Source organism: Trichogramma pretiosum, unplaced genomic scaffold (assembly GCF_000599845.2).
Source record: "Trichogramma pretiosum strain Unisexual culture from Peru unplaced genomic scaffold, Tpre_2.0 scaffold15, whole genome shotgun sequence".
NCBI classification, from domain to species: domain Eukaryota; kingdom Metazoa; phylum Arthropoda; class Insecta; order Hymenoptera; family Trichogrammatidae; genus Trichogramma; species Trichogramma pretiosum.
The window spans coordinates 873818-895295 of NW_019641686.1; the positions used below are offsets into that span (position 1 = coordinate 873818).

Genomic DNA, 21478 nt, shown 5'->3' on the forward strand with positions numbered 1-21478 from the left:
TAGATCATCTTGATACGATAAAACGATTTCTTTTCTTAACAGCTGCACGAACTCAGCTCAAGCAGCCTAAGCAAGGACATCAATCATCTGAAGTGCGAAATAATTACCCAACTCTCGGAGAGCCTCGACGAGCAGCAGCAACAGCAGCAGGAACAACAGCAGCAGTCGTCGTCGGCGAACATTCGCAAAACCCACAGCTTCGCCGGCAGCGACATATCCAAAGCCTCGTCGCTGACTTCCAGCGAGAACACGGACACGTCCATTATCACGACGACGACGGACGGCAGCCCGTCGCTGCTCAGCACCGAGGGCTTCTGCGAGGGCGAGTCGACCGACGACGTCTCGCCCCACTCGACCCTCAACAAGTCCAGCAGCAGTAGCAGCGTCAGCAGCCGCTGCACCCCGACCATCGTGACGACCGACAGCGACAACGAGGTCACCATGGTCATCCTAGGTAGTAACGGTAGTAGTAGTAGTAGTAGCGACAAGCCAAAGTGCATCGTCAGGTCGGAGAGCAAGGACGACGGCATGGACTGCAATTACGCGTCCGACGAGGACGAGGGCGACGACGAGGACGAGCCTCTTTACGAGAACTGCGACAAGGCCAAGAGCGTCGTCGTTACGAGGACTCAGCACCGCGTCAACACAGACGATTCTAGCAATAATAACGTACAATTGTGAGTGATTATTTCGTCGTATTTTTTCGTTTATTGCTTGTCTCCTGTTGTGTTTACTCATCCTCTTTTTCCGTGTCTTTCATAGGCAACCGACGCGGATCGAAGCGTCGAGTCCGCACAGCAACGACTGTGAATCGTCGGGCAACTGGTACAGCGATCCCGACGAGGACAAAATCAACGACGAGCTGATACGTCACAGCGTCTATCGGCCCAATAGCAAACACAACTCGGTCCTCGAGTGCGTCAATCAGATCCTGCTGCGCGACATGGAGGATGACGAGAACGTCCTGTCGGTGCCGAGGCGCTTCAAGCATCGCGGTAAAATCGTCAGATTCCAGCCGGCCCGATTGTCCGACATCGAGTCTGTCGGTTCGGAAATGGAACGACGGAATTCCGAGGACACGCCGTCGAGTTTGCCCACGGCTCCGCCGCCGCCCCCTCCGATGACCATTACGACGACGACCCAAGACGTCAGCAGCGACAAAAATATCGTAAGAGAGCTAGCCCTTTGTTTTATTTTATTTCGATCCGATCTTGTAATATTTTATTGCTACAACAGAAAGACGAGGATAACGATAACGAGACAGATCCGTCGAATGGTAGTTTTGAAGCGACTAATTCGGAAGACGAGTACGGCATGAGGATAATACCCATGCACGCGCTCAATCCTGAATCGGGAATCGAGGAGGACGTGGATGACACCAAGGCAAGACCAATCGTCATAATCGAACCAGTTTCCGACAAAAAGTCCATTATTTCGAGGTACGTCGAATTTTACTTTTGCTCCAACGAATTTAACTTCTTCCGCTCCAACGCAATCGTAATACTGAATTTATTTTCTGATAATCTAGATCAAGCAAAAACAACAGTGTTCCGGTGACTGTCGCGGACGACAACTTATCGATAAAAAGTCTGGCGCTGTCGAGTAATCACGACTACGAGGAAATCGAATCACTACCGGATATAATCGCACCGATGCAGATCAGCGTGAAATCGGCCAAAGCGCCGAGCTTACCACCGAAGCCGCAATTTCACAGTAACACGCTGATATTGAAAAAAATTCCCAGCCCGTCGTTTCTCATCGATGAGACGTCGGCCAAGAAGCAGCAGGCGAGCGAACGTCTCAATTCCGTCGTGCTGCATCCGGTTCGCAGTCTCAAATTCGATAACGACAGTCTGTTGACGAGTACGAGTAAAAAATTGGCAGAGTCCAGCGAGAGCGCGAAACCGCCGACGCAACAGCAGCGATTGAACCGACCCAAATCAATCGAACAAATACCCGCAAAAGTCACGAGCATTGTCAAACACTTCGAAGAGTTCAAAATCGACAACAACGATGACTGCAAAAAGCCAGTGACGTCGCAAATCGTTCTGGACAACTACGACATACAGCAGAATTTCGAGGAGTTCAAGCTGGACGATTGCGACCTGTCGGAAGAACCCGAACTACGCGACGACAGCAGCAGTTCAGATACCTACACGACTTTGTCTCCGACGAACAATCTAGTCTCGAGCCTCTCATCCGATTCACATGAGAACAACAATGCTCCGTTGGCGAGCTCGAACGGTAATTATGACAGCTTCCTCGAGGCCACGGGCCTAAGCAACAAGTCCATTCTCACGCCTTCCCGCATGCTGAGCAATCACAAGAGCATGCTCAAGCCCAAAGATGTCAAATACAAGAGCAAGATCAAAGCGACGGCGGTGATGGAACGGCACGCACCCGCAACCCTGACGCGACACTGGACCGGGCCATTCGTCTGACGACTGGCCCAAAGCGTCTGCAGCAGGCATCAAGGCAACTCGCTCAGCGCCCCAACTACACCGGTTCATAGAGAGACGGCTCGCCGCGGTGATAGCGACGCCGACAACAGCAGCAGCTGATGCAGCTTGACAAGCAGCAGGCCTGGATGAGCCGCGTCAAAGCTCAAGGCCATGCTCGGCTGCGTTGGCTTCACGAAAGAACGTATGGAAAATTAAAGACTGGCGAGTTGCAGCAGTTCCTTCCAATGAGCGTGATTGTATTTTAATAAGTTTCCAATTGTGTAATAAGAATCGTCATTTTCTTATTTTAATTATTCCAGTCGTTGTGATGCAAGTACTTAGCAAATTGTTTTACGAATCGCGCGTTTATTACTTCTTACTAGGTGTGTGTGTGTAATGTGTATATCTCGCACTAATAGAATACTTATTATTTAATCGTGTTAGTTTCAAAACTCGCTGTTATACAGTCCAGCAGCCTTACACGTTTACTAAGCGTTTTAATAGTACCGTGCAATTCTTTAACAATTCTAATGTCATTGTTTCTCAAATGTATATTTTAAAACTCGAATGTTCGCTTTTGATATTAATAGCATATTTGACAATTTCGTGTAGATTTAATTATTGTTATTTTTGAAAAATGTTCTTCTGATGTATCGATATATATATATTCATGTAATGAAAAAAAATTAGTCAGTAAAACTGTGTTTACATAGTGCAGTTTCATATGCATTAGAAGAATCGTAACGTTAATTGCACTGATAAATATAAAACATATTTACGCATGTACATATAAATGAAGAGAAAAAAAATTGAGCACAAAAATATAACGAAATGTATTTTTATGGCATATTCACGATTGAATTTCTGTAAAACCAAGTCATCAGTTTATATTAATTAAAAAAATGTATTACCATGAAAAATGTTACGTGTTTTGAGTCACGACAAACCTTTCAAAATCAATTTCCCCCCAAGAAATATTATCATTAAATTGTATCAAAAAGTTCTCTTTATTACTTTTAAGCTCTTGTCGTAATGCATTATATGAAAGGTATTAAATATTTTAATACCAACATGACAAACTAGAATATAATATACAGGTTGATACGTTTTATAAATTTCTACAAACAATAAAGTGATAACACAAGTCTATAAAAATACAAGTATGGGTACCAAAATTTTTAAATTTAACACACTTCGCGTATCACTTGTGAGTATAAAAGTTCATCTATACTCTTTTTCATATTAACAACAGACTTTGATTCATCATTTTTTGATTGAATAATCATATCTTAATACACTCATTCAGGCACTCTTTTACTCATGGCCACAGTTACGTTAATTGAAGCGCTTTTACGAATTGTAGCCAAATACTTTATAGTCAAGAAAATCGTTTGGCACAATAAAACTCTAATCATGTAGCTCTCTCAGTTCGAAAGTCGTAGGAATACTGAAAAAAATAACGTGTTAAATTTGCAAAATTAGTATACCAGTGAGTTTACTTCATAATTTTAAAAAACTTACTTCTTTTTCTAACTCCTGCAAAGTTCGAACTCTAATCACAGGAAGCTGGCTCTGTACAAACGAAAAAATTTAGTTCAGGATTAACTTTGGAATAGCTTATTTAAAAAATTAATTTCATTAACTCACATGTAGTACAGAATTCGAATTTGTGCTTAGAAGAGGATTAAGAATAAAAGGTACTCCATCGAGTTCTGAAGATCCTGATAAAGTTCCATATATTGTGGGAACATAATGGACTGGGGCTGCCTTCAAAGGTGGAGGTCTTGGTGCTGGTCTTGTTGGCCTCAAGTTTGGACTTGAGATGGGACTTAAAATTTCATAGTCTTGTTCATTTTCTTCACTCACTTGTTTACCAGGCCTGATAGGACTAGTCGATTTTTGTCCATTTGATGATTTTGGCGTATACTTTGGTTTTGGTGGCCTTTCTGGTGCCACTCTATGTGGAGTTCCATTTGATAACGTAGGAGACTTAGCTTGAAATAATCTATTGAATAATAACAATTATAATCGGATAGTACAAAATATAAACCTAAAGATAATTTTATACTCACTCTATATTAGCATATGGCTGCGCCGATAAAGCACTATTTACTACGGGCACTGTTTTATAACACACATAAAGACCATTGATAATCCTGATCAAAAAAATGAATTAGTTTATTTGATCAACAGTTTATACATTTTGAATTTATATTTTTAACTCACCCTGCAAATGTAAATTCATCAGGAGCCATTTTTGTTCCTTTTCCAAGTTTACTGCAAAGAATTATATCAGAAACAGCGCTTGCACATAAGTCTTTATTTCTAATTTTGTAACATAGCTGCCTCTTGCGCCATGCTTTTTGCACTGAAAAGTTGAATGAGAAACGAATTACAAAGATGTTGAAACAATACAAAAGTTACATTACAAGATAACATTTTTCCCAAGGCAAAGAAGAAATCTGACTTACTAGAGTCTACAGTATGAGAAATCATACTAAATCCATCAGGAGGTGGTTCTCTCTCATCTACTATAGATATTCTTTCTACAATAGAATGTGGCAGTCCTTCAGTCTTAGAAAAACAGATATATCTTGATTTTTTTTTAATAAATAAACCACTTTCACGCCATAAATCAGCATCTGCATCCAAATCATATGTTTTTGTCACCTAAAAGAAGGTCATTTTTATGAGAATATTACTATTGATTCATAATTAATTAATTTAAAAAATTATATGCATCCCTCATGATTTATCTCTCAAGCACACTACAAATGATAATTTTGTGAGTAATACATGAGTCATGCATGTTCAGAGTATCAGAAGAAGTCAGAAGATCTGAGTATGCTTGCCAAGAATGAACTATTATTACAAAGAAAGTAAAAAATTGAGGCAATACTTACGACAGTAAAATTTTTTGGACATTTGTCTATATCTTCAATAATATTTATTGCTGTAATAGGTCTATCATCTGGCAAAACAGAGGATAATTGGTGGTGCACCAGTCCTTTATTGTCTTTTCTTGACATTGTATTTCCCTGAAAAATAAAAAAGAGACATATTGAGCATCCTTGTGAGATACATAAAATTTCCAGTAACACTCAATTATAAATGGTAAAATTTTTTTATGTAAAATCCTTTTGAGAACGAGATTGGATTTCCATTTTATTTTGGTAAATTTTTTGATGAGAGTTTTATATTGAATTATGAATACTAACAAGCGCTTCGAAAAAATTTTTAAAATAAAAATTGCCAAGTATAAACATTGGTACATTGCAACAAAAAATTGTCATAATACAATTGACAGCGAACCGCAGTGGAAATGACGCAACGTCAAGTATGCGGAACCGGCTCCCATATATAGAGCATATAATGCGCGATCGACGATCAGCTTCAATCAATCGGAATAACGCCACGTAAATATGTCATTGACAACTTTCAAACTTAGCTGTCTACGTGCGTTACATTCGAGATTTCAAAACATTATGAGCTTTCTCCGAAAAACTGAAACTTATTTTTAAAGTCGTTTTCGCATACAGAGATCGCGAAATAAAATAAGAAACAACAAACTTGAGCAGAACGTCGAGACAAAATATACAGTAGGTATAATATAGCCGTACGAAAGAGACGGCAGACGTACTGATGGTGAATATAGAGCAATAGCAGACATTTCAATCAGTACTCTCAGGGTTAAATGAACGTACTGTCAGCATACATCTATTCGAGCTGGAAGTTACGCTTGAATGTCGTTAAATATAAACAAAACACAGTCCGGATTATGTAGAAACAATACCCTGTATAGTTTCGTGAAAAAAGAGGCTAAAAATACGAATTTTCGACTAATCGATGACTGAAGTGTTTGAAAACATCGCAGGTGAGTTTTCCGCGCAACACAAATGTCATGATCTGAAGCCAGGTGATCGTACACACTGTAATATCACAACTTGGTCTTTGTTAGTTACTTTAACGATACGCGACACAAATTCCCTTCTCTTTCACAGACACATGCAAGCAGACACGCACACGACTAGCTCGTTCACGTACACGCGTTGAGATTTATAAAGGCGTACATAATAAATAAATGCACTAGGGAGTACCATCTGACGTTGAAGTCAAGCCAAGCCAAGAGAAGACAGATATTCTCAGAATTGTTGCGGCGAAGTTCGAGTCATGATCGTCGAAATTAATATAAAGAACACGCGAAGTTGGACGTAAGTAAAGAAATCCTTCGTAGCGTACAAATGAGTACTTTATGAGATGCGCGAAGAAGTAGTGTTAGTGAGACGTCGACGACCTTTGAACTGTCTTCTCTTGCTGTAGCCGTAGTCGCGCAGATAATATACAGAGAGGCGAGGCAGTATCTCGTTGTTATTAAAAAGACGAATCGTTAATAAATACGAGTTGCCCAATAAAATCGAGTCACAAGTTCTCGTATGCATCGCTGCTTGTTGAATTGCGCCGAGAGACTCGGGCTGTCAGCAATGACTTTGGCCGAGATCATCGCGCACTCGTGAAATTAGACGTCTATTAATAAACTCCGTTTGGCCCAACACAAGCAGCACATACACACATACACACATTCACATATAGATATCGCGAGTCGTTGGCGATGTCGCTCGTGCATCTATGCGTATCGGTATAAATACGTTGGCTGTCGCGGTCGCTCGCACGCACGCACACACCCACGTACTGCATAGGCAGACGAAACGCGCACGAGAAAAGTAAGTGCATACGGGGTACCTACGTGGGAATATATCACGTATGGAGGAGAGTAAGATGAGCCAGTGGTCGCTCGCGTACGTGCAGTTTTCGTATGCAGCAAAGAGCAATCAGCGTGCGCTACTGCGCTTTACGTGCACGCACATCTATGCGTTGAAAACACAAGCGCACTGCTGCTGCTTTTATTATATACGGTGCACAAAGATGCTCGATGGCTTCTGCTCTCTGCACTCCGTGTCGCGCTGAATTATTACGATGGCATTTTTCTCCTGCCAACTCGTCGACGCCCTCGCCTGCCTGTCTGCAGCTTCACTGTAATACAACACGATTACACAAACAAACACATAGACGACACGCTTATTCACTCACTGGCTCGATTTTTTATGCTGCAGCCAGCTATCGATAGACACAACAAACAAAAATTCGTTTCTTTTCCTTTCGACTCTTTCTCTCTCTTACGTCGTTCGGGCTTGTATTTGTATACCTATGCAGAAACCGGTCTCCCTCCCTCTATAATATATACTGATGCAGGAGCGAGAAACGAGATGCTTAGAAAACTGGAGTACGTGTGTAAATAATACGCACAGGTATAATATGCGGGATCTGTATAGATATTCCTTTCACGGCCTTATACTTTTCGGCACTAAACGCAAACGTATATATGTACCTATAATATACGGTGGCGGTATATCGTATCGAGCCGTACACCGTCGACTGCGGATTCTGTATACAATATATATCGTGGCTTTTGTGCGCCGCTGCGCCCGACTCTCTCTCTCTCTCTCTCTCTTTCTCTCTGTAATGTGTGTATAAAGCCGTTCGCGGTGTGTACTGTACAGTATGTAAGAAGTGCCAGTGCTCGACTGAGATGCGCGCGCAAGTCCCAGGCAGTGACGGCCGAGTCTCTCAGCTTGTATATGTGCCGCCGGAGTTGTGGGACAAACATACGCATACACTCTCAGCTTCTATGCTCATATACACATATAGCTATATAGCAGACAACAGAGAGATGCCTCGAGTTATGCTGCTTTTCCACCGAGCTTATACGTGCACGGCGCGAGTGCTTTGCATAAGTTCCCACACGCGCACACCGATGCCACGAAAGAGACCGAGATAAGGAAAATATCGAGTTTATGCAAGCTCTCCGCGCCAGATAAGATTTATCACGTTTGTGTCAACGCGGCCCCCGTGTCTTATGTGTAAAAGTAAATTGCGGCGTACTTGTGTGCAGCACGCTTGATTGCCAAGATCGTGAGAAAATAAAGCTTTACGCGCACCGCTACTGCTTTGGCTTGCAAGACCAAAAAGCTGCCGCACTCACAGCCGCATCTTGTACAGTACCGAGAATTGATTCGTCGTTGGTATATATCGATTCACATCTGGCCCGCAGGCATTATTCCTCTGCATAATACACACCCGTCAAGTGGGCTTTGGACTTTTTCAATGTAGGCGCACTCGTCGCGAGTTCGTTGATCCCCCGGCGTGTATGCCGCAGTTTCATTCCAGACTGCGATTCAGAGCTGCGAAGCTGCGCGGACTTTTTACATCTCGAATTTTCGATTCGATTTGGTGCGAGGACGCGAGCTTTTTGCGGTGCTCACGATGACCGCGACGCATAACAGTAAACGAATAACACAATGACTGTATTATCGCGTATAGACGCTACATCGAAAAACGTCCGACACAATGGAAAATCCAAATGATACTGCGTTTCTGGCTTCGCTCGACTCGTATTGCGTCCGCGATGCTTCCGATGCGTGCGCGCGTTAATTACGACATCCTGTTTACAATTCCAGGCGCGCGCACGCGAGATCGTTATACGCGATCAGCGTTATATTGTGTTTACACTCGCGTATATGCGCGACTTAAAGTAGCCATTAGTTTTGCTACTCGAGAGCGGCGCTTTATCTCTGCGATAATGCGGAATTAACGTTACACCGATAGCGATATTGGACAAACAATACATATAAACAATCAAGATAGAGAGAGAGGGAGAGAAAGCTAGCCTTAGAGGTGCACGAGAGATAGAAATGATCATCGAAACCAATCCGCTATATGAAATCCTATTCATGCTCATTGATAAAAGTGACTGGATGAGCTAATTTTAGTCTACATAATGAAGACTCGTTCTCTGTGAAGAGGTATCGCGTCCAAGAGCTTTTGTCTGAAGAGATGCTCCGTCATTGATGAAAGCTATTACACGAGCTTTTTATTTTGATTATTTCAGATAACTGTTTAGCTGTGAGATTATCAGATCCGACATTGTTGACAGATCAAAAATATACACTGCTCAAGTGCTCTTAGATAACCATTAGATTACCTTGATGAAGGACAGTTACATGCATTAGTCATGTGTCGAAATTTCTCTATTCACGAGATTTTACGATTAGACGTATGACATGAAAATTTCGATAACATATTTACCTCAATTAGCCACTTGAAATTATGGAATTTGAAATTTCTTGCTTCGGTATGCCGTCTGTAAATCCCAACGATATTAAAAAGTACAACGTTTCTCGCAGAATCAGCGAAATAATAATGTCTCATCCAAAACTCGTCACCCGGTTCAGCGCTTTTCGATTGTCTTATTTTTTAAAAAATTTCAAGCATTTTTCAAATCTTTAACATGATTTACTTATCAAACATTTTGGAGATATATTTATAATGACCATTTTGAAGAATGTTAAACCAGGATGAATCATCTATACTATATGTGCGTTAGATCTAGCGAGAATGGCAGAATTTATTCTTTATATAAAACTTTCAACAGCTCGGCCATCGAAATCAGTGGAAGAGCAGCAGTACATGTCACACGCGCGGAATCCATACACGCAGCACGTACATAATGTGTTTTATAGAAAAGAGAGAAAGTTACTCGAGACGTGCAGCATTGACGTATTTAGCCGCACACGCGTGAGCATAAACGTGGACGCACATACGTACACACACAGACACACTTTCAGATACGAATCGAGTATCCAAACGGGCAAAAAAGTGCCGCGCAAGGAAAGCCGGATACACCATGTACCGCTATTATTTTTCCTCGTCTCTTTCTCTGATCTTTCTCGGTCTTGTCTCGCTTAGCACCCTCGGGCTTCGGGTGCCTTGCTTCTTTGTCAAGTTCTGCACTCGCTTCTATACGCGAGGGATGAAAACAAAACCTCCTCTTCTTTTTTTGCAAGCAGGCGACCGGTCCGCAAATGAGCATATTCCGTTCCGGTAGGTCTGTTATTATACGGTAGTATTGGCGTATAACACGCGAAACAATAGATAAGGCGGCAGACGGTACGAGTCAAGGAAGCCCCGAGACACACCTATAACATGGCAACATGTACGTACTATGTACGCACGTGACGCGCTAATTGCACAGGCTATAGTAGTAGCTGCAGTAAATCTTTGGCGCGTCCGCCCGCACGGAGTCGCGTAGCTGCTGACTCTGCATGTTTGGCCATTAACGTTTACCGATGCGCGCGCGAATCGCGTAATATATGCCCGCGTGCTACGACGTCGAGACGATTCTGTCGTATACTTAAAAGCTCGTGCTTGTATCCTGATGTTTTTCGATGGATAACGATAATAAGAGGGTACTTTTTCCGCAGAAAATGTACGTACGTGTGCACCGTTACTCGCGAAGTAGAATTCTCAAGTCAATTTTCAATAATTCATAATTCTTTATGGGTAAATAATATCGGATCAGTGAAGAATACATTTGATGAACTTTACATGCATTTAATTTTAAAAAATTACTAAACTATAATACACAATCAGTCGTTGCACTCAATAACATATACGTCGTTCGAAATCTAAAATTGCCCTGCATCTTCTTACAATAATATCTGTACGATCATCACAATACGAAAGCTATTCTTTAGAACAATACAAACGATGATAAAATTAAATCACACTATTGCAGGTGTACTGCATGTAGAACTATCACAATTCACACATGTGCTTTGAGCACACTTACGCGAGAGGAACTGTTTCATTTCTTATCACATTTATTGTTCACACCACACGTTCTTCAATATCACTTTTTCACGTCAGCATCCAGGCTAACGATTACGAGTTTACTGGTTTTGCTCTTATGGTAATCGCTTTTGTTCCAGTTATCATTTTTTTCCCGCAAAAGCTCCAACGTGACCTCGAGCTGTTCGACTTTGCGCTTCAAGCCGTCGATCTGATCGCGCAAATGATCGCGTCGCTGTTGTCGATTGTTTCTTTGATTGTGGGAATATTCCGCTATCGTTGACAGTCCACAATTTGAATCCTAAAAAAACAATAAAACGTCATAATACAGTGAACAGATCTTTCGATTTTTTTCACATTATTATATTATACAGTCAGAGAGAAATTGAAATTCATTCGGATCGTTTAAAGTTTCGCAGCAGCCTCTTATCGATCTTAAATATTTATGAGGCGTGCGGACGACAGCTCTCGCGGGTACAGCAGTACTTAAACTTCAAACTCACCATTCTATATTTAGATTTCGAATCGCAGATAGTCACACTCGTACATTGAGAGAACGATTATACGATCAAAGTCAGTACACGTAATTTTTGAACGACAGGCCGCCGAGTGTGTATGTTTGTTCGTCAAGAGTTGAAATCGAAATGAACGCGATGTTATAGAGAGGCTCAAAATGCGACCGATGGTCACACTCAAATTGAACGATGAAAGTTAATGTTGTCCGAGAGACAGCGCTCAGGCCTCTCTTCGGAACTTGGTTTCATTTCAGTGATTATCAACACAAAAAAGGCCGATCGTGTTGGGAAGCGAAAAAAAACGATACGTACAGCTATTAAGTGTAACGAGAGACTTCGATGACATAGATATAAATACGAGGAATCGAAAACATCTTGTAAAGCCACCAGGTTTCGAATTTTCGATAAATGACTTTTAAATGTGACGTTCGATTCATGTAACTTATGTCGCATAATTGTGAATAAGGAGTAAAAACGTATAAGTCAGTTGTTCTCTATCTTTATGTATCATGAGGCTTGAACAACACTACGTCAATTCAATTTCATTTGCAATTTTAGCGCTTTGTATTTTTATTGTAATTTCAAATTTTTTAATTAAATGTAGAAATATAGAATTACCTTGATTGTATTATTCAATCATAGATTAAAAATCTATCAAATGCCAAATTATAGAACTGAGAATCATAATATATGAATAAAAATTGAATTTGCATTTTTTGAATAAATTATTCAAACTTTTCATGAGTTATTTCAATTATTATTAAAAAAACTCAATATCTAAAACTAGTATTGAATGAAGTAAAGGTTTATTTGTAGTTGAATGAATATCTCATCCTATTATATTTATTAAATAAAATCTTATACATTATATCTTTTAAATATAGAGGAAAAAACATTTTAGCGGATACTTATTGAACTCTTTTGGTGTCATTAATAAGAGTATTGACGAAACACTGATAAATGATAAATTCATCATTACATAAAAATAATTCTATTTTGAAAAATAGATGTTCTTGATGTGTATATTTATTTCTTTTTCAAAATTAGTCGTGTTTTGTTTTCAAGTTTATAAATAACTGAGTTGAGACTAATGTAAATAAGTCCAAAATTACCGTTTACTGTATAATTTTTAAAACTGAATAATTTACGAGTTCACTCGCATGTACATTATTGGAAATAACTGGTAAATACATGAAAATAAAAGTAAAAGTTAAAAAAGTTAATAAAGATATAAATAAGGATAAATGAGCACATTACCGTTGGCCACTCATAAAGATATCTAGAGCTCGCGTTTACTTGAGCGGTCGCTCGATGGCGCTATTGTTTTCATTGCCACATGACTTCTTTTGAATTTCATAAAATGCACAAGTAAATTTTACGATACTCCTTTACGATAAGCTTTTTCGAAGATTTGAAGTTCACACTGATTCCTAGATGAATCGGTAGGATTTTACGATAAGCCTTTTCGAAGATTTGAAGTTGACACTGATTCCTAGATTAATCGGTAGTATTTTTTCCCTTTTTCCATTGAATTTTTTGAATTTACAAGTTTTTGATTTTACACTGAGATACACCCGTTTCTGTCGTTCTGTGATCTAATACTTAGAGCGAGCCAATTGAACTACAGTGTTGAATGCACAACATACATTTCATTGGCGCATCAATGGTTACAGACAGGACCTGCATTAATGTTTTGAGGATGAGCCTACATCATTTGAGGGATGCAAATCAACGACATTTGAAGACATTTTTTAGAAAAAAAACCCAGAAAATATAAAAAAGAAAATGTACACGCAAAATGAAAAAGGATCACGAAAACGTTTGTTGACCTTTTAATGGTAATACGAGATTTTTATTTCTTCTTCGAGGCAAAAAAAAATTCTTTCCAAAAATTAATTACAGTTTTTTTGAATTTCCCAATAAATCTTCAAACAAAGAATTGTAATTATCAATCCCACGTTTCCTGTTTACAAACAAGTTCCTATTATATAGTATACGTTCGATTATAGATACTTTTTCGCGGAAGTTATCAGCCAACTTCGTGCTCGTAAACTTGAAATTTCGCTGCTATAATAAATCATTGGAATCTCAAATTTGTGCATATACTACTTATGAGACCTAACGTACGGTGCAATGATGTCTCATGTTTACTGCATACATGTGACAACAAGATTCAACCTCAGCCTTGCTATTTTTTTAGTTCGTTTCATCATTCCTGTTCCACGTGCACATACAGAAAGAGACAGCCACATGAGAGCGCGCGAACTTTATGGCTGATTCATGAAGTATACACACATAAGAGACTTAAAAACTCGATAAGATGCATGAAAATTGATTCAAGATTAACGCATGTATGAGAATTTCTAAACTTGATAGATATTTGATTGTTAGAATGAGTTGAATGTTTAAACTCGTTGGCAATTCTAAGAGATGTAAATTTACTTTCTCTCCTTTTTTTATTCTGTACTCATTGTATTAGAGCTTTTCGAACGATGTTTGATGGCAAATAGTATTTAAGCTGCATAGAGAAATGACAGTAAAATTTCTGTTTATAGCAATCTTTAAACAAAGTTAAAATTACTTTATGCATTTTTGCGAGCATCCTACTTTTTTCTTTTCTCAATACCATCGCCAATTAATAAATCAAAATGCATCGATATATATTTTATAAAGCCTCAGGGTCTCACCGGTTAGGTTCGTTCCAGACCCGCTCGCACAAGAAAAAAAAATTGTATATCAATTGCTATATATAGAAAGAGAAAGAAAGAGTGCATGAAAAGGCAGCGCATGTTTTATGTATACTCGCAGCGTATATATATGAGACAAACACACATACGCACATTGGCAGCGATCATATGACGACTGACGAGCGACGCGTTCACGTCAAAGCCGCGCTTCATACCGCGCGCGAACACGAGTCAAGAGCGAGAGAGAGAGCGAAAACACATACGCGTGAGCTTTAGCCGCGCACTGCTGTGCCTCGATCCACGAGGAAACAATATCATCGCTCTGTACTGTGCCATTCTTTGCCTGTGCATGCCTGCGCTGCGTCTTTTTTAATATATAATACTGTACACACTAGAGCGCGCACGCCGCGCGACTTCTGCTATTATATTATAGTACATATAGTGCGTGTTTGCAAGCAGTGGTATGACTAGTCGTCGTAACGTACCCGGCTTAGTATGGCCCGCTCGAGCCCCGCGTTCAGTTTCGCGCAAGTCATTTTTTGCGCTCTCTCCTTCGATAAAACGTAATAAAAACTTTTCTCGTGTTAAGAAACAATTGTCAAAGGTCTTTTGCTCATTGATAATTTTCTTATTTCGCATAGGAGTGCTGCCAAAGTACCGTGAGTGCGTGAGTGCGTTTGTGTAACGTGTGCGCCGTACAACCATTTGTGCAACGCAAGTTTATCGAGTGAGGCATTTAGCGACAAATCAGGTAGCATACCGAATTCTATAAATTTTGCTAGTGAATTTTTGCATGCTCTGCTATATTTCTTACTGTCTTGAACTTCTTCTGTCTTGACTGTCTTGAATCGAGGGAATAACTGCTGTCTTTTGTTCTTGAGTTTCTACTCACTCAAAGTATAATATACGTATGCATATTTACAAAGGATTTTTGTCGGACGATATTACTTACACAAATGTTATTGGTTCGTCAAAATGACTTTTAGTTAGACCAACATACGTGTTTTTTTCATTGTCAATTGAAAAAAAATGCTTTTCAAGAAAAATTACTGAAAGTAAAAAAAATCATCAAGACGCATGGTGGCATAAATCATTTTTACATTGAGGGTGTTTTTACGAAGGGAATGATGCAAAAATTATAAATAAACAAATTTTATTGATGGCGATAATATCGTTCCGACTAAGAGTCAAATTTCTTATCGCGGTTCGTTGCATTAATAAGCAATACATCGGCGAAATATTCTCTGAACTGTAAATCGATACCGGTCACTTCTTCAAAATCAAATCCAAGCTTTTTTCCCTATCATAATAGTTCGGGGAAAAACGGAGGGGCCCGAGTCAACGATTATTCGAACGGAATTTTTCAACAATTTCCATGTGAATTTCGATGATGAGAAAGAATCTGCACGGGGCCAGCCGCTAAAGTGATCGAAAAATTATTGAAAGAACTTTTATTTAAACCAAATGTCAAAATTAATTTTTTCTGGCATAACAACATGCTTTAAAGTAAATTAGATAATTTAAAAAAATGTTCTGACTTCCTCAGAAGTCTATACATTTTAAAGATATTTAATGAAATTTCATCAATTATTAATAACATAAAATAACATAAAATGTTAAATATCTCGAAGAAAATTTTTAAGAGACTTTTTCTATTTAAAATTGTCTAATTTACTTTATAAGCATGTTACGGGTAAAAAAACATCAATTTTGATTATTTTTTTATGAACAACTTTTTAAAATAATTTTCCGATTGCTAAAACACCGGGCCCTATGATGATTCGTGTTTAGCATTGAACGATACATGGAAAAATTATTGGACCGTCGCTTTTCCCCGGACTACAATGCTTATAAAAGAAGCTTTTTTGATAATCCCGGGTATATCATATAAATTATTTATATTTCAACGAGGACAAACGTTTTTCGCAAAGTTATCTTTTCGACTACTGATTTATGCATCGAATTTTTAATAGTTCTACTTAAAATACTAAGGTAAAATTGAATCGCTATAAAAAAGACCATCGTAGATTGCTCGAAAATCGCCATGATATCGTTTAAGGTGGCTAGTCAGTAATCATAACAATAGTACAGCGAGGCGTATGTCTGTCTCTTTCTCGCATTAGGCAGGCAACCGCTGGCACTATTCAAAATCAATGATTTTACGCACATTTTGTTTAGTTACTCATTAGTTAGTTCGATAAGGGGTAATTTTTAACATACCAATCGAAAGGTAGTGACTTGAAGCATAACATACTCGTTTTTGGTTAAGATCTTTTGTTTAATAAAAAAATTATGGCGTAAAGTGTATGAAATTATGGTGGCCTCCCATAAGAGCCCATGTTAAATTTGCTATTTTCAACGGCTTTGTTTTCAAAAATTAGTTCGATAACCTTAAGCGCGACATATCGCATAACAACGAATTCTTCGATTTCGTACGTGCAATAACAATGTTTATGAATCAATATTTTTCTTTCTAATCTCTCTTTTAAAAATTGTAGAAGTAGAACTTAAATTTAATTTAAATAAAGAAATTTGAACTTACTGTCATGATCCAAGTACCCTTCTACAATCACTAGCGTAGTCCTTTGAAAACGAATAGGAGAGTATTGAGAAACAATTACAGGTATTTTGAAGTTGCCATCGGTAATTGTACCCAATCCATATGTACCGTTCCCAAATCTATTTTCAATTGGTACCCTGAGAAAAAAAAATTGATTGATTCAATGAAATCTAATTTAATATTTTATTTACTATTAATTTAATCAAATGATGGATTGAAGCAATGAAACTTTGGTAAAAACACTTAAATATTCTGTTGGAAAGCATGAACAAAATATTTAGTTCAGTCAACAAATTATATAATAATTTCTATTAAATTATATTATTAAATGAACAATATAGATTTCATTGGAATTATTAAATATTTTAATGAAATATATTATTGGATTAAACAAATATTTTTTCCCCGAAATTATTCTATTTCTTAGTTTCAATGAAATAAAATGTCTACAATCAATTTAAAAATTTCGTCATACTATTGCATAAAAAATTTTATACAATAGTAAGCGAAAAATACTTTCATTTAAATGAGTCATTTTACCGCACACCCGTGTCCAAAATGAGGCATTTTACCGCACACCCGTGTCCAAAATGAGGCATTTTACCGCACACCAGTGTCGAAGTGAGTCATTTTACCGCACACAAGTGTCCAAAAACGCTTTTTGCGCCCTAAAAAATGTGCGAAAAAAGACATTTTTCGTCATACTATTGCATAAAGGTTGTTTTTCCACTGCGTTTTTGGATTGCACCTTACTCCAACATTTACCCCATGTATAAAACCTCATTTTATGCGTATTTATACCTAAAATTTGATTATCAATGAGGGACTACATCAAGTTACATCTAGCACATCAAGAGGGACAGTAATCATAAAAAATATACTCCGCAACAAAATTATCCCATCAATCAATTTTCAAATGCGTTTATCTTCGTCTACTTTGATCGTACCGAGACGAATTTTTTTTTGATTTTTTGGAAATTTTGTCCTCTCCGAATCCATATATATTATGTAAGGGTTCAAGTCGAAATATCGGGGAGATTACGATATTCGTGGCACAGCGAGATTATGATAAATTCCGACAGAGGGCGCTAAAACTTGATGAAATATGACCATAAAATATTATTAAACGTCACCTGATTGCATGTAGCACCCTTTATGTGTTTTGGACTCACCCCCAAATTTACACCTTGTTACGGATACCATTAATGTTTCGATTTGATGTGAGAATGTAAGGAGTTAGGTATGTAAGGTGAGGCGAGGAGCGGGAGCAGGAGGCGAAGCCCCCGCTGGGGGGTTGGGGGTGGCCCACTGCCATAAAATACTATCATAGAAATTAAAAAAATTTTAAATTAAAGAAATTTTAAAAATTAAAAAAATAGAAGGCCACAGATTAATTAAATTCGACATTAAATTTCAATTTTTAAAAAGTTTTTATTTAAATTTTAAAATCAAAAATCATTGACATCAAAATCAGAATCTGAGTTATCTTTTTCAATCGCGTAGTCAATGTTGTCATTTTCCCTATCAAGTTCATTTTCTAGTCTTTGTTTTTTCGGCGGGGGTAGAAATTGATCTTGCTCAGACGATGAAAATGACGGTGTATCGATGTCTTTGATTGTCAAACCTTCTCTTAACTCGCCGTCAACAATGCCTGAATAAACGGTCTTGATGTCAAGTAAAAATGTCATAATTTGTGACCCATAATCATTCTTGTATCGAAGCAAAAAAGTTCTTCTATAAAAATTTAGAGCTATATATTGGTGGAGTAACTTTGGCGTTCGTCTACATTTAATCGACTTTTTCAAGAGCTTATTTTGATTTTCTAAGTCATTGATGGTGTTTAAAGGATTTGCCTTGTCGACGTATTCACCAATGCTGTGATTGGTTTGTAAATGCTCCGTATTACTAGAAAACATTTTTTCGACCCCATGGTACTGCTTCGTACTATCTGTACAAATCCTCGAAGTTTCATGATCGACATATTTTCTAACGTACGGCCACAATTCTGCTTTACTGTTCGCGTTCACTTTAAAAAAGAGTCCATCTTGTCCTCTATACAGTATAAACCGAGCACGATTATCGTCATTTGCTCGGTTACACGACCTCGATGATATTTCCTTTTCGTCAAGAAAGTTTCGTCGATTTGCACTGTTTTGCTGATGCCACCTAAAACCACATCACTCTGCGATGCGACTACTTCAGCTATCTCTCTGCAGTAACTGTAATAATCAACTGTAATAATCAACTACTGTGCTAGTACTAAGCTCCATACCCTCACGTTCATGGCGCCAAGCTTCAAGATGCTTGTATGTCTCGGTTACTGGCATTTGCATTACAAAGCAGATAACAATCGCTAGTGCATCGCGAATCTCAATGCGACAGGCTTTACCCTCAAAGAATTTGCCACAAGCAGGATTGATAATGTTGCGACACGATATGCTACCTTTTTTATTCGATCTCGAAGTCGAGCATCTCCAAACCCACTTCAATTTTTTCGCTGGAAACTCTTCAACTTTCATGGGTAAATCGCAACATTTTGGAGGCGTAGAGTTGCGCGATGGAATTAAGCCAATATCTTCGACAAACTGGATCGTGATTTCGTTCGTTGGGAGCAGCTTCTTGAATGAATGGAAAATCGAAATAATTTGCCAATTTAAAATGAAGATTAGGATGTACACTTATTTACACAAAACTTTAACAAAGACTTTAACAATACACAAACAATACTTCAACAAAAAACTTTAATAACTTTAACAAAGACTTTAACGATGCACAAACAATACTTTAACAAATACTTTAACAAATGCTGTGTGAAAAATTGGCAAAACAATCGAGTTGATGCGTGTCGTTAGTAAGCTTACTAAGAACTGATTAATTTTGAAAATATAAACAATCGTTAGAACTAACATGTTCAAATTATTAATTTAAATTTTTTATTGTTGCCACGAAATCTAAAAAATAAGAAACCGAAGTAGGAACGTGTTGCATGCACATATTGATAATAAAAGGAAAATGTATGTAGTGAAATAAAAGAAAATATTAATTTCATAATTTTTTTATTAATACTTTATTTTTTATCAAACATAAATACTGCAACCAGAATGCAACTAGAATATTTTAAAACAGTTCAGTTCAGTTTTGTAAATTTTTTATTGACATTTAATGATACATTATGCTGCCAGAACACTGTAGTCTTTGGCGCGAAATACAAAAATACAGATATTTTACATCTAAGATTAAAGCTTAATCTAGGTACAAAATATTTAAATAAATGAATCACAATATAATTTAGATAAAACGCTAGGTGAACAATATTATAATATTAAGGATAAATTATACATGATAAATTATAAACAGGTATATACTTATAAATTAAAGTGCGTATTTATAGAATTATAATCATATGTTTATGTCTATTTTGTTTATAAACGAAGAGAAAGCATACATAATGTTTGGTTCATTCTTTGACAAGAGTGCAGTAAGATTAAAGGGTTCGAAATAGTTAAGAGAATGAAGTTGTGAAATAAGCTCTTTTCTTTCTTTTGAATATTTTTTACAATGCCAGAAAATGTGATCGATGCTTTCAATTTGTCGAGTTTCACAGTTACATAGATTTTTATCAACAATTTTATACCTAAACAAATGAGATTTGACTGAAGAGTGATTGCATCTGATCCGGTTAATAGATACAATAGCCCTTCTGTTTAAAAATTTTTGGTTTATAATAGTGTTTGAAATATTCAACACCTTTGCTTAGCGCTACATTCAATAATTCTTTGTGTTCTTCGCGAATACATCTATGTTTAAGTTCTGAGAAGATGTTGGTGAATGGTATATCGGCGTACATTATTCTCCCAGATTCAGCTGCGATCTTTGCCGCAGAGTCCGCATTCTCGTTGCCCGTAATCCCTATATGGGAAGGGACCCATATAAGTTCAACTATTTTTTGGTTTAGGTGGCATTCATACAGTTTCTCTCTTAACTTCGCAATGAGAGCAGAATTATTCTGTGAGCTTTTTGATGACTGCAAGGCTTTAAGCACCGATTCTGAATCTGTATAGATTCTAATTCTTTTCTCGGGTGAGTTCAAAACTTCATCTAACACGGCGATGATAGCGAGGGACTCTGCGGTAAAAATCGAAGTTAAATCGTGGATTTTGAAACTTATGTTGAAATTATCTTTTTCTGACCAAGATGCGAAACCTGTTTGACTTTTATAATTATTTTCATTGATTGCATCTAGAGATAATTTCGATCCATCTGTGTAGATGTGAACGTAATTAGTATCGTTGAACTTATTCATAAATGTACAGAGAGAATCTTTGGCTTTGGTAAGAGCTTTGTTAGAGTTTAAATCTATGGTAGGTATGAAGAGTGATGATCGATAGGAAAAGTTGTATTTAAAAAACTTATCGTGTTTAATTATTGATAAATTAAAAAACCATACATTTTCATAACACTCAGTTAATAAGGACTTAGTGTGATTATGGGAGTATTGAAAGGAATCGTGAAGTTCTTTTAGTGTCTCTAATTGGTCAATAATTATATTTTTATGGTGTGAAAGTGGCTTTAACAAGTATTTAAAACATA

General features: G+C 37.8%; 2 protein-coding genes across 18 annotated transcripts in view; one reads left to right on the plus strand and one right to left on the minus strand.

Moving 5' to 3' along the window:
- Window positions 1-3364, plus strand: part of LOC106650102 (serine-rich adhesin for platelets-like) — a 50242-nt gene extending 46878 nt beyond the window's left edge. For all 7 annotated transcript variants that reach the window (XM_023461192.1, XM_023461190.1, XM_014367899.2 and 4 more), the window contains 4 exons: window positions 43-677; window positions 763-1168; window positions 1237-1439; window positions 1529-3364. In XM_023461192.1, the coding sequence (XP_023316960.1) occupies window positions 43-677; window positions 763-1168; window positions 1237-1439; window positions 1529-2441 (2157 nt within the window). In that variant the 3' untranslated portion in view covers window positions 2442-3364. The remainder of the gene's footprint in view (window positions 1-42; window positions 678-762; window positions 1169-1236; window positions 1440-1528) is intronic.
- Window positions 3365-3429: 65 nt separating this feature from the next.
- On the minus strand, window positions 3430-8837 carry LOC106650108. Of its 11 annotated transcripts, none has more exons than XM_014367914.1 (9): window positions 7645-7839; window positions 7186-7472; window positions 5345-5479; window positions 4913-5111; window positions 4668-4809; window positions 4514-4597; window positions 4089-4446; window positions 3963-4013; window positions 3430-3888 (listed from the first exon to the last, which is right to left on the minus strand). In XM_014367914.1, the coding sequence occupies exons 3-9, from the start codon at window positions 5468-5470 to the stop codon at window positions 3853-3855; spliced, it is 996 nt and encodes a 331-aa protein (XP_014223400.1). In that variant the 5' UTR covers window positions 5471-5479; window positions 7186-7472; window positions 7645-7839; the 3' UTR covers window positions 3430-3852. The 11 variants fall into 11 exon arrangements, with proteins under 11 accessions (XP_014223400.1, XP_014223399.1, XP_014223405.1 ...); XM_014367913.1 differs by having other exon boundaries at window positions 7530-7839; XM_014367919.2 differs by lacking the exons at window positions 7186-7472; window positions 7645-7839 and adding an exon at window positions 8577-8837.
- Window positions 8838-21478: the final 12641 nt, after the last annotated feature.

Bases quoted from the DNA above. Each gene is read 5' to 3' on its own strand.
- LOC106650108 (XM_014367910.2), bottom strand. From the start codon at position 6,111: ATGTCTGCTATTGCTCTATATTCACCATCA. The intron at 5,480-6,081 runs GTACGTCTGCCG...TTTATTTTTCAG, and splicing joins TTGCTCTATATTCACCATCA to GGAAATACAATGTCAAGAAA. The intron at 3,889-3,962 runs GTAAGTTTTTTA...TATTTTTTTCAG, and splicing joins TGCAGGAGTTAGAAAAAGAA to TATTCCTACGACTTTCGAAC.